This window comes from Callithrix jacchus, chromosome 4, assembly GCF_049354715.1.
Source record: "Callithrix jacchus isolate 240 chromosome 4, calJac240_pri, whole genome shotgun sequence".
Classification (NCBI taxonomy): Eukaryota; Metazoa; Chordata; class Mammalia; order Primates; family Cebidae; genus Callithrix; species Callithrix jacchus.
In genome coordinates this window covers 12,955,406-12,967,995 of record NC_133505.1, presented here as the reverse complement: position 1 = coordinate 12,967,995, position 12,590 = coordinate 12,955,406, and the positions used below count along the sequence as shown (strand labels likewise).

The window sequence follows — 12,590 nt, the reverse complement described above, 5'->3', positions numbered from 1 at the left end:
TGAACTGAACCTGATGAAGTTTCTACATTTAAATGCCAATTTACAAAATACAGAGAAGAACAGAGGATACGAAATGACGCCATGGGATGCAGTGAGCAAAATCCTGACTGTGGGAACCTCTGGGATTAACAATGAGATAACTTCGGCAAATAAAATACAAAGAAGAGAGAAAGGCAGAGAGACAGAGACAAACAGAGAGAGAGAGAAGAGAGAAAGAGGAAACCCATTTGGTAAAAGAGATCTAAAGAGGAATACTGCAAAACCATGGTAGGGTCTGATCTGGATCCTAATTTCAAGAAACAGCTGAAAAAGAAAGCTGATGAGACAACTGGGGAAATCTGAACACTGGCTGGCTATGTGATAGTTAGTAAGGAATTACTGTTATTTTAGGTCTGGTGATATTGAAACTATTTTTAAGAATCTTCATCTTTTAGAGAGACATACTGAGATATTTATAGATACAATGTTATAAAGTCTGGAATCTGCTTTAAAGTATTTTTCCCCCTATTGGGGGGTGGTAGTGAGTGCCTATAATCCCAGCTACTTGGGAGGCTGAGGCAGGAGGTTTGCTTGAACCTGGAAGGCAGGGGTTGCAGTAGGCCGAGATCTTGCCACTGCACTCTAGCTGGGGCAACAGAATGAGACTCTGTCACAAAATAAATAAATAAAATAAATTTTTTTTTTTGAGACAGGGTTTTACTCTGGTTGTCCAGGCTGGAGTGCAATTGTGCAATTATGGCTCACTATAGCCTCAACCTCCTGGGCTCAGGTGATCCTCCCACCTCATCCTCCTAAGTAGCTGAGACCAGAGGTGTGCACCACCACACCAGCTAACTTTTTGTAGAGTATGGGATTTCACCATGTTGCTCAGGCTGGTCTTGAATTCCTGGACTCAAACAATCTGCCCACCTCGACCTCCCAAAGTGCTGGATTACAGGTGTGAGCCACTGCTCCTGGCCTGCTTTAAAATAATTTGAAGGTAGAGGAAGGAGGAGGAGATATGGAAGGCATATAAATAACAAAATTGTCTATGAGGTGTTCATTTTTGAAACTGGAGGATGTGTCCATGCATAGGGTTTCATTATATTTTTCTATTTTTTTTTTTTTTTTGAGACAGGGTCTCACTCTGTAACCAGGCTAGAGTGCCGTGGCATGATCATGGCTTACTGTAGCCTCGACCTCCTGAGCTTGAGTGATCCTCCCACCTCAGCCTTGTAAGTAGCTGTGACTACAGGCATCAACTATCATGCCTGGCTAATTAATTAATTTATTTTTTGTAGAGATGGTATCTCACTATACTGCCCAGGCTGGCCTTGAACTCCTGGGCTTAAGTGATACTCTTGCCTCAGCCTCCCAAAGTGCTGGAATTACAGGTGTGAGCCACCCCACCTAGCCAATTTTCTGGTATTTAAAAACAAAACAGAACACTGGAGGTGGAGGAGGTAACTAGTTAATTCAAGGTTAATTTGCCAAAGGACTGTCAGGTAAAGTTTGATGAAAGAAAAATAATGTTATTTTTGAGTTCTAATTTTCTTTCTTTTTTTTGGAGACGGAGTTTCACTCTTTTCACCCAGGCTGGAGTGCAATGGCGCGATCTCGGCTCACCGCAACCTCCGCCTCCTGGGTTCAGGCAATTCTCCTGCCTCAGCCTTCTGAGTAGCTGGGATTACAGGCACGTGCCACCATGCCCAGCTAATTTTTTGTAATTTTCTAGTTAGTTACTTTTTTCACTTAATCTCATTATCTGACTCCTGATCTTTACATGGTTCTAAAGCTCAGAGTTATGGAATAAGTGGAACCAGAACTCACATATGAAAATAGTCACGCCTTCACAGTAATCACTCTCTATAATCTGAAAGCAAGGCCCCTTGAGGACCCAGTGCACCCTTAACTTTAATAAAGCTGGAAGCAAACAGAAAGAGGCAGGATTCTCCTTCTGAAAATAAGGCACACAAGACACATGAAGTCACCATGAACTTTTCTTACCTTGCATTTTCTTTTGGAGTGAGAGTGACGTCTCCATCAGATGCAATGTCAATCTCACAGTGCTCAGGCTGAATCCCTATGCCAAAAAGCTGGATATCCTGCGAGGTATCTGCACCCACCCTGGTGTGGTCCTAGTAAAAGATTATTAAAGAAAGAAAAACCCACATTATGAGTAACTCAACAAAAACTTATCACAATCAAATTTGAATAACTCAGCAGCATATGCACAAAAATATTAAATGAATCCTGCCAGAGATGCTAAATATCTTAAGCATTAAAAGTAAAAAGCTTACCCTTAATACACCAAATTTTTTTTTCTCCTTTTTTTAAATTGCATTTTAGGTTTTGGGGTACATGTGAAGAATATGCAAGATTGTTGCATAGGTACACACATGGCAGTGTGATTTGCTGCCTTCCTCCCCATCACCTATATCTGGCGTTACTCCCCATGCTATCTCTCCCCAACTCCTCACCCCCTACTGTCCCTCCTCTATTTTCCCCCAACAGACCCCAGTGTGTAGTGCTCCCCTCCCTGTGTCCATGTGTTCTCATTGTTCAACACCTGCCTATGAGTGAGAACATGCGGTGTTTGATTTTCTGCTCTTGGGTCAGTTTGCTGAGAATGATGGTTTCCAGGTTCATCCATGTCCCTACAAAGGACACGAACTCATTGTTTTTGATGGCTGCATAGTATTCCAATACACCAAATTTTAAAAAGTGTTTAAACACTACCAAAAAAAAAAGCCCCAATCAACAATGATTTTAGAACATAGGAAACTGGACTTGACAGAATACTTTGAGTTTCAATTTTGACTTGAACATTTCACTCTCTGAGCCTCAGTTTCGTTGTTGGCAAAACCAGGATAATATTATCTATTTCACCTACTTAGATTTCTTTTAAGGATCATCTGAGTTAACAGTGAAAGCATTTTGAAAACAGTTACATAAATTTAAGAACTATTAAAAAGCAGTTTCATCAATAGTCATATTTTAAAACATTTAACTTTTAAAATGCTAAAAATTTTGAGTTTCTAATACTGCTGTTACATAGAGTACTGAGGCCTGTGGATCCCATGTACAAACTTGTGTGATTTTTTTCCTGTTTAGGGATTTCCTGTTTAGGGATTTCCTGTTTAGGAATGTTCTCAGTCTTAGGCTGAAGGACAGTGGTGCGATCTCAGCTCACTGCACCCTCTGCCTCCTGGGTTCAAGTGATTCTCTTGCCAAAGCCTCTCGAGTAGCTGGGATTACAGATATACACCCCCACATCTGGCTAATGTTTAAGACAGGGGTTTCATCAGGTTTGCCAGGCTGGTCTTGAACTCCTGGCCTCAAGTGATCTGCCTGCCTCGGCCTCTAGGATTACTGGCCTGAGCCACTGTGCCTGGTCTCATGGGATTTTAAGTATCTGGCATCTCAGACATACAAGAACTGAGACTATTGGTGATTCAGTCACTGCTTATCCCATTTTTTTCTATATCTCTTAAAATCATTTAATAACTATAATACTATCTCTCTAGTTGACAGAGAAAGTATAAGGATTGGTATTTCAATATTAAGATTTCAGAGATATTGTTTCCCATGATCTATGAAAAGAAAGAAGAGAAAAAATAAAAGCAAAACAAAACAAAACAAAACAAAAAGATTTCAGAGCTAATTCCTTACCCCTACTCATTGCCCAAATGAACAGATGCTAAGTTTGCTGGGGGACCTTCAATAACTCAGGGGCTATTTGTACCATAGAAGGGAAAGGATCATAGAAGACTGAGGCTCCTTGCTTCAACTCTGGCTTATTCTCCATTGCATTTTATATATTCACTAGGCAGATCAGAATCCTTAACAAGGTGCCTCACCATTCACAAGGGGGCAATACTTCTGCATTTGGAGATCTAGGTGTGTGGACAGCATATGTAAGCTGCCTTTAGGTCCCCACATCCCCAATCCTTGAAAGTTCGTTTCTGTGACTCAGAAAGAGTGTGTATGTGTGAGGTTAAAAATGCCCTGATGGCTGGCTGAATGCGATATGTCAGTCGTGGTGTCCTACACCAATGTCCATCAGATGTCTTATTTCTCACTTTGCAGAGTAAGCAAGCAGTTCTGAAAGTGTGATCTGAAAACCCCTGGAGTCTCCGAGAACCCTGCAGGAGGCTATGAGGTCAAAACTACTTTAATAGAAACATGAACACGTGGTTTGCCTTTGCTCTCTCATTTTATCATTCGTGTGATGGTAGAGTTTTCCAGAGTCAATGAGACATGTAATGATGCTATAGCCCTGAGGGCTAGGGGTTGTATGTTTATGTTTGTAGTTTAAAATGTTCTCAGTCTTAGCATCCAATGCAGTAAACACAGATATAACCCAGATACATGAAAGTTCTCTGGAGTCCTTGATACTTTTTATGAGTGTAAATGGGTTCTGAAGTCAGAAAATCTGAGAACCACTACAGTAAGCTATCCAACATGGCGTGTCCTGTGGCCACATCCCACCTCTACACTTGAAGGGTGATTAAGGGACCAAAAGTTATTTCTTGAGGATACAGGTTTACAAGGGATAGATCTAGAAGAACCTTGTTGTTTATTTAATCTAGCACGAGGGTCTGCTTTAGGCTTGTGTTGATCTTGAGATCTCCTTGGAATTACTCAGAAACATAACTAAGAACCTCCAGAGCTTCTCAGGATCTTTGCGGAAGAACACAGATATTCCCCAAATCCTCGTCATCTCATACCTAGAGCCTTCTCATATAGGTAGGCATCACCTTGACACCTACTGTTGCCCACTTGTGCCCCTCTGAAGCCTGCACTCACAGGAGATCAGTCCTAACTGCACAGCGCCACATGATAAAAAATAGCTGTTTTTCCTTCTCAGTGGTGATCTGAGGGCACTATCCATCTTCTTACTTTTACTGAGGGCTAAGCTGGATACAAAAAGCAACATCACAGAGGCAGGTACCCAGATTCAACTAGGAACTATATAGGAATGAATCTTGATTGCAACTATGTATTTATATATTCTCCTACCTTTAAATAATAAACCAGAAGTTCGTTAAGAGCAGGGTCTGCATTCAGGTTGACTAAGTAGCATTTGTCATCCCCCACCTTGATACCAGACATCTCCAGGGAAATCCCCATGCTTTCAAGTTGTCGTTGTCTTTCCTGTGCACAAAGACAGACAAAAGAAGGAAACGCTATTTGTTGTTCTAGTCACAAGATGTATCCACGGAAAGAGTAAGTCACTGTTTCTGGGGACAATGCCAACGGGATTACACAGGCTACTCTCCTCAACCACATTTACAGAGTCTACAGTGCACGGCATCTGTGGCAGGGGTGATAGGGGCACCAAGGATGAACCAGACACCATTTTGCCTCCTAAGGGGCTTAGAGTCTAGAACAAGGGACAAGACCACAAAACTAGAGGACAAAAGAGGAGAGTGCTGTGCTATTGGAAGGGTACAAAATGCCAGGGGCTTCAAAGGAGAGAGATCGTGATGGATTAAGAGACCAAGAAAGGCTGGAGAAAAAGAATACATCTGAGATAGTTCCTGAAGCATAAGAAGAATTTCAGCATATATAAGGATAGGGTGTTCTTGGGGCAGGACATATGGAAACACGGTAAAGAAAGACTCTGGACATACGAGATGGTTTCAGGGGCAAAGAACCCCTGCCAAATATGGGAAAGCAGTGGGAGTTGAGGCTGGAAGAGAAGGCTGGGTCTCTACTGTGGAAGGCCTTGTATTCATTCATTCATTCGAGATACATTTATTACAGTCTCCAATGTAGTAGTTATTGATCTCAGGCTGGGAATACAGCACTGAATCAAATAAAGTCCTGTCTTTCATGAAAGCTTATATTTTGGTGGGAGAAACAGGATGTAAGAAAGCAGGCAAGTCAATATGGTACACAGAATTTCCAATGGTGTTAAGTAATATGAAGAAACATAAAGCAATGTTAAAAGCATAGAGAGTAAGGATAGGAGTATGTTGGTGTGTGAATGATATCTATAAGAAACATATCAGCAGAAGGTTGGACTGGGTTCCAGTGACTGCTGTTAAGCTACTTGATGGAGATGGTCCAATATTTCCAAATGGTCAATGAGATTAAAAATGTTTGTGAAATATATAATGTAGAGAAATTCATGATGCACATGACCCCCGAGAATTAGTCCTTCCTTTATATCTTAAGTAAAAGTTAAAATATAAACATACAGCATTTCCTAACAAGCCCAAAGAATCAAATACATTACAAAAATTATGATATGCTATATGTTACAAATTCTCTGTCAATTAGGTAGCCTCTTCGGAGGCTGAGGCAGGTGGATCACCTGAGGTCAGGGGTTTGAGACCAGCTTGGCCAACGTGGTGAATCCATGTCTCTACTAAAAAAAAAAATACAAAAATTACCCAGGTGTTGTGGCACATGCCTGTGGTCCTAGCTACTTTGGAGGCCGAGGCAGGAGAATGGCTTGAACCTCGGAGGCGGGGGTTGCAGGAAGCTGAGATCATGCCACTGCATTCCAGCCTGGGTGACAAAGCAAGGTTCCACCTCAATCAATAAATAAATCAATAAAATAAAAAGAAAAATCAGGTAGCCTCATGCTTTGCCAGGTGATTTAAAAAATCACAAAATAAGGCCGACACGGTGACTCACACCTGTAACCCTAGCACTGTGGGAGGCCGAGGTGAGTGGATTGCCTGAGCTCAGGAATTTGAGATCAGCCTGTGAAACCCCATCTCGACTAAAGTACAAAAAAAATTAGCCAGGTGTAATGGTGCACACCTCTAGTCCCAGCTACTCAGGGGGCTGAGGAAGGAGAACTGCTTGAACCCAGGAGGCGGAGGGTGCAGTGAGCTGAGATCGAGCCACTGCACTCCAGCCTGGGTAACAGAGACTCTCTAGGAAAAAAAAAGAAATCACAAACAGCAAATAAGAAGAGCAGGAAATACACATGACATTTTCTGTAACCATGTCTGTTCAAATTTAGCGCTAACACGTCTAGAAACTTATGGGCCATATTGTACGTTGATAAAAAGACATGAAGTCAATGTCTAAAAGTGATGTTTGCTGGGCCAGGCACAGTCGCTCACGCCTGTAACCCCAGCGCTCTGGGAGGCTGAGGCAGAAGAGTCATTTGAGCTCAGGAGTTTGAGACCAGCCTGAACAACAAAGTAAGACCCCACCTCTACAAAAAAAAAAAAAAAAAAAAAAAAAACACAGAAAAAATGAGCTGGGCATGGTTGCACATGCTTGTGGTCCCAGCTACTTGGGGAACTGAGGCAGGAGAATCACTTGAGCCCAGGATGCTGAGGCTGCAAGAGAGCTCTGATTGAGCTGCTGCACTCCAGCCTGGGTGGCAGAGGGAGACTCAGTCTAAAAAAAAAAAAAGGTGATCTTTGCAATCTCTGGCTCAGCAGAAAAGCGCCCTTAAAAGACTTTCTAAGGCTGGGCGCAGTGGCTCACACCTATAATCACAGAACTTTTGAGGCTGAGGCGGGCAGATCACCTGAGGTCAGGAGTTTGAGACCAGCCTGGCCAACATGGTAAAACCCCATCTCTACTAAAAATACAAAAATTAGCCAGTCGTGGCGATAGGCACCTGTAATCCCAGCTACTCAGGAGGCTGAGGCAGGAGAGATGCTTGAGCCTGGGAGGTGGATGTTGTAGTGAGCTGAGATCACGCCACTGCATTCCAGCCTGGGCGAAAGAGTAAGACTCTGTCTCAAAAAAAAAAAGGATGTTCTGAAGATGACAGGAAACTACACGGAAAAGACAATAAATGAAAAAGAATCCCAATACTTAGGGCTAAATTATCAAGCTACCTGTGCGATCTCTTCTGTTTTCCTCAACTTCTCTTCCCAAGTCACTGTTAGTTCTTTTATCAGCTTTTCAGACTCTTCAAGCTTCTCCTTTAGTTCAGGGGCCTTCATGGCCTTTAAAATGAAATCAGAGATATCTGACGTTCAAAATTTTTCCAGCATTATATACAAGACAATCAGTTACTGTCCCTCGTAAGCAGTTAACAACAGTCTGTTGGAAAAAATTAAGTTATATGCTGTTGGGGTGGGTTTTAACCTTTATTAATCAAACAAATGTTAAGAGAACATGGCTGCTCCTATTCCAAGGAGAAAAAGAAATACCAACATCCTGAGAGAACATGAAATAAATCATTAGAGTCATATTATCCATCATACTTACATCTCACATTTAAAGCCCTAACAGATACTAACGTTCAACTTTGAAACAGACAAGTAGGAAAAAAGTTTACTTAAGCAGACTTCTTTTTCAATAAGACAGAGGTTAACACTCATCATCAATAAATGAATTCCAGTTAAATTAATCTGCTAGAAAAGGTAAAGACTTCTCATGTATTTTAAATTTCGAATCTGGGTGTTTGGACTACTTTTCTCCACTGATGGTAATAGATTTTGCTTATTTATCACTCAGCCAGAAGCAGCAGAGCTGGTTAAGAGGGCAATGGTTTCCCTTCTTGTTTGTTGAGGGAGAGTAACTATGAGGGTTCAATACAGATATTTGCCGCTTAACAAAATATTCAGGGGAGAGGTCTTTCCTTGTCAATGATATGCTTTGACACCTTAAAGTAACATGAGTCTCTACAGAGTAAAACTCCACGAACAAGAAAGATGGCAGAGCTTGGACAAGAAGCTGGGATGTGACGATACAAAAGCTAGCTGAGTATGCCTAAGGCTCATGGTATTAACAAAGCCTGACAGCGGCATTTAGTGCTGAGTACAGTGCGACACATATGAAAATTACAGACCAGGCCAATGGCTCATGCCTGTAATCCCAACATTTTGGGAGGCTGATGTGGGCAGATCACTTGAGGCCAGGAGTTCCAGACCAGCCTGGCTAACATGGTGAAACACTGTCTCTACTAAAAATACAAAAAATTTGCTAGGTATAATGGGACATGCCTGTCTGTAATCCTAACTACTTGGGAGGCTGAGACAAGAGAATCACTTGAACCCAGGAGGTGGTGGTTGTAGTAATCCAAGATAGTGCCACTGCACTCCAGCCTGGGCAACAGAGTGAGATCCTGTCTCAAAAAAAAAAAAAAAAAAAAGGATAAAAGAAACAGAAAAATAAAATTCTAGGTGGACCTATGTGGCTCTTCTTTTGTTTCCTTTGGTCAGGTGCTGCTTGAGCCATCTGACCTAGGTTATATGGTCACAGTAGAAATGCAAATAAGTCGACGATCCACCTATAAACACGCTGCAGAACCATTATACTTTCCTCCTAGCATCATGACTATTTTCAAAGTTTATCCGCATTTTATTTTTCTGGTGTTTTGCTACCCTTCTTAGCATCAGTCAAAAAATTATACGTAATGCACTGAATGATTATAAATGATGATAATAAAAATCAGCAACATTTATTGAGCACTTACTATATGGAAGACATTGTGCTAAGTGCTTTCTAGTATCATTGTTAGGCTAGGGGTTAGGGATAAACAAAATTATTAAGGCAGGGCACAGGGGCTCATGCCTGTAATCCCAGCACTTCAGGAGGCCGAGGTGGGTGGATCATGAGATCAGGAGATCAAGACCATCCTGGCCAACATGGTGAAACCACATCTCTACTAAATATACAAAAATTAGCTGAGCGTGGTGGCAGATGCCTATCATCCCAGCTACTCTGAGGCTGAGGCAGGAGAATTGCTTGAACCTGGAGAGAGAAGTTGCAGTGAGCCGATAGCATACCACTGCTCTCCAGCTTGGTGATAGAGCAAGACTCTGTCTCAAAAAAAAAGAAAAAAATTAATAAAACACAGCATCTTGTACTTTACGAGCCATAGCCTGAAAGAAGAGAAAGATATATGAATAAACAATTACAACACAATGCCAAGATCACCAATGAATAGAGTATTCAGACTCCTGGCTATAGCTTTTTGTGTTTTCAGTCTTCTATTGATTACTTTTTGATGAAATATGCTGATGGATAAAAGTATTTACATAGTGTTTGGCATATGAGTGATCCGTAAATAGTGGCCGTTAACTCTGTTTTTCTTTCTTTTTTCTTACAAGTTAATACTCTCCCAACTTTAGTGGGGTCGAAGAGAGTGGTGAAGGAATGTAAACTTAGAAGTGTCAGGTATACTCCCAAGTCCTGACATGTGGAACCCTGTGACTTAAATAAGGCACTTGGCTTCCAAAGCTGTTCTCTTACATATTTCAAATAAGACACTGCCTCACCCAATAATTTGCAAAAAGCAATACCTATTTGGAATAATATATCATTATTAAAGTTTGAGTAAAGCCAAAGAAAGAAGATAACAATGCAAAAAAGATTTTCTTTCTTGCCGGGGCCTGATATAAACGGAAAAGTAAAAGATTTCTGAATTATTCCTAATGTTTAATTATCCTTGATCATGCTGTTTCCATGGCTTAACAAGGAGATGATACCTAACTAAGTTCTCTGAAAATTACCAGGCCCTGTGGAAATATAGTCTATAATGTTAATAAAAACAACATACTTTCCTACTGACAATTCAAGGCCAACTGATTTACTGATGCAAATGGTCTGGTAGTAGCAGGAATTATCTCTCATTTGTTTGTTTCTGTGACTGTAAGTTCCTAAGACACAAGTCTTGTATTACTTGTGTTGGTCTTCACAATGCTTAGCACTTGGCAGATGCCAATAAACACTGAAGTGCTGAACCACACTGAGATGATGTATTAATTAGTCTGTTCTCACACTGCTATAAAGAAATACCTGAGACTGGGTGATTTACAAAGAAAAGAGGTTTAATTGGCTCATGGTTCCACAGGCTGCATAAAAAGCATGGCTGGGGAGGCCTCAGCAAATTTACAATCATGGCATAAGGGGAAGCAGGCATATCCTACATGACTGGAGCAGGAGGAAGGGAGTGAAGGAGGAGGTGGCACACCGTTTTAAACAACCAGATCTGGTGAGCACTCACTATCACAAGAACAGCAAGGGGGAGGCCACCCCCATGATCCAATCACCTCCTCCAACACTGGGGATTATAATTCGACATGAGATTTGGGTGGAGACACAAATCCAAACCATAACAGATGACCTACAACTGCAAACAATGACCTACAATTGCAGACGAGCGGACCCTTGCGCTCAAATCCCGCAAGCCAGGGAACTTTATCAACAGGGAGCACCAGGCTGCTTTTACCTCTGCCTGAGAGAGCTGCTCTCTCAGTTTCTCAACTTCCTCCCGCAGTTCTCGGATCACTTTTGCGTTGGGGTCCTCATTCACGACAGCATGGTTCACAATCCTTTTGGCTCGGTCTGCATATCTTAACGTGGAGAGGGTCTCTTCATAGTTGTCTGCTGCTGGGCTGATGGTAGCTATCATAGAGGTTTGGCTGTTGCCTCCCAAATTGTCCTGCAAAGTATTTCAAACAGCATCTTAGGAAGCCCACTCCGTGGACAATGCGTCTAATCAAAGCACTAAATGTGTTATGTATGACATTATTCTCTATAAAGGAAACGTTATGTGGAAAGGACTTGCATTTTACAAATAATGTCACGACAAGATGAAATGTATTTTCTCTATATTCACAGCAATGAATAATGCCTGTCAAACAGCATTCTAATGGAACAAAAAGCAGTAGAAAACAGTTTTTATTCTGTGTTCCTAGGAATTAGAGTAACTGTCATCAGGAGAGTTCTTTATATATTCGCTCAGCTTTGCACACACCTTTACTCTATGGCATCTGGAACAGCCAATTTTTAGATGGAAAAGAAAACTAGAGCAATGGATTACCTTAAGCAGCCAAGTGAGGACTGAATCTCGATAAGGCACAAATTTGCTTTTACCCTTGCCAGCTGCCTGGTCAGCCAGTGATGATATAACCAACCCCAAGGTTGTAAGCGATCTGTCAAGAAAAAATAAAAAATTAGTTTTATGAAATGTTTATTTGGTTTAAATATAAAATATGCAGAACAATAAGGCTCTAGAGTTGACATAATGAAGTCCCTACTAATTTGTCAAGAAAGTAGGGGAGGAGACCAGGCGTTGGTGGCTCATGCCCATAATCCCAGCACCTTGGGAGGCCAGGCGTTTGAGACCAGCCTGGCCAATACGATGAAACCCCATCTCTACTTAAAATGCAAAAATTAGCTGGGCGTGGTGGCAGGTACCTGTACGCCCAGCTACTTGGGAGGCTGAGGCAAGAGAATCACTGGAACCAGAGAGGTAGAGGTTGCAGGGAGCTGAGATCACGCCATTGCACTCCAGCCTGGATAACAGAGCAAGACTCTTCCCAAAAAACAAAAACAAAAACAAAGAAACCCCACAAAAACCAAAATATCACAAAGAGAAAGGGCTTTGCAAATGGTTTAAATGCGTCCAGAGGTGGAGGCTCATGCCTGTAATCCCAGCACTTTGGGAGGCCGAGGTGGATGGATCACGAGGTAAGGAGATCAAGACCATCCTGGCCAACATGGTGAAACCCCGTCTCTACTAAAAATACAAAAATTAGCCGGGCATGGTGGCAAGTGCCTGTGGTCCAAGCTACTTGGGAGGCTGAGGCAGGAGAACTGCTTGAACCCAGGAGGTGGAGGCTGCAGTGAGCTGAGACTGCGCCACTGCACTCCAGCCTGAGCAATAGAGCAAGACT

General features: G+C 41.9%; 1 protein-coding gene across 43 annotated transcripts in view; it reads right to left on the bottom strand.

Annotated features, from left to right (window-relative positions):
* The window catches only part of KIF13A (kinesin family member 13A), a 222,455-nt gene that overhangs the window by 64,162 nt on the left and 145,703 nt on the right, over window positions 1-12,590 (bottom strand). For all 43 annotated transcript variants that reach the window (XR_013533669.1, XR_013533671.1, XR_013533670.1 and 40 more), the window contains exons 10-14: window positions 11,735-11,846; window positions 11,141-11,353; window positions 7,797-7,907; window positions 5,002-5,136; window positions 1,987-2,117 (exon numbers count right to left, since the gene is read on the bottom strand). Coding sequence is in view for 37 of the 43 variants with exons in the window: in XM_035294815.3 (XP_035150706.1) it covers window positions 1,987-2,117; window positions 5,002-5,136; window positions 7,797-7,907; window positions 11,141-11,353; window positions 11,735-11,846 (702 nt within the window). In the remaining 6 variants the exon portion in view is untranslated. The remainder of the gene's footprint in view (window positions 1-1,986; window positions 2,118-5,001; window positions 5,137-7,796; window positions 7,908-11,140; window positions 11,354-11,734; window positions 11,847-12,590) is intronic.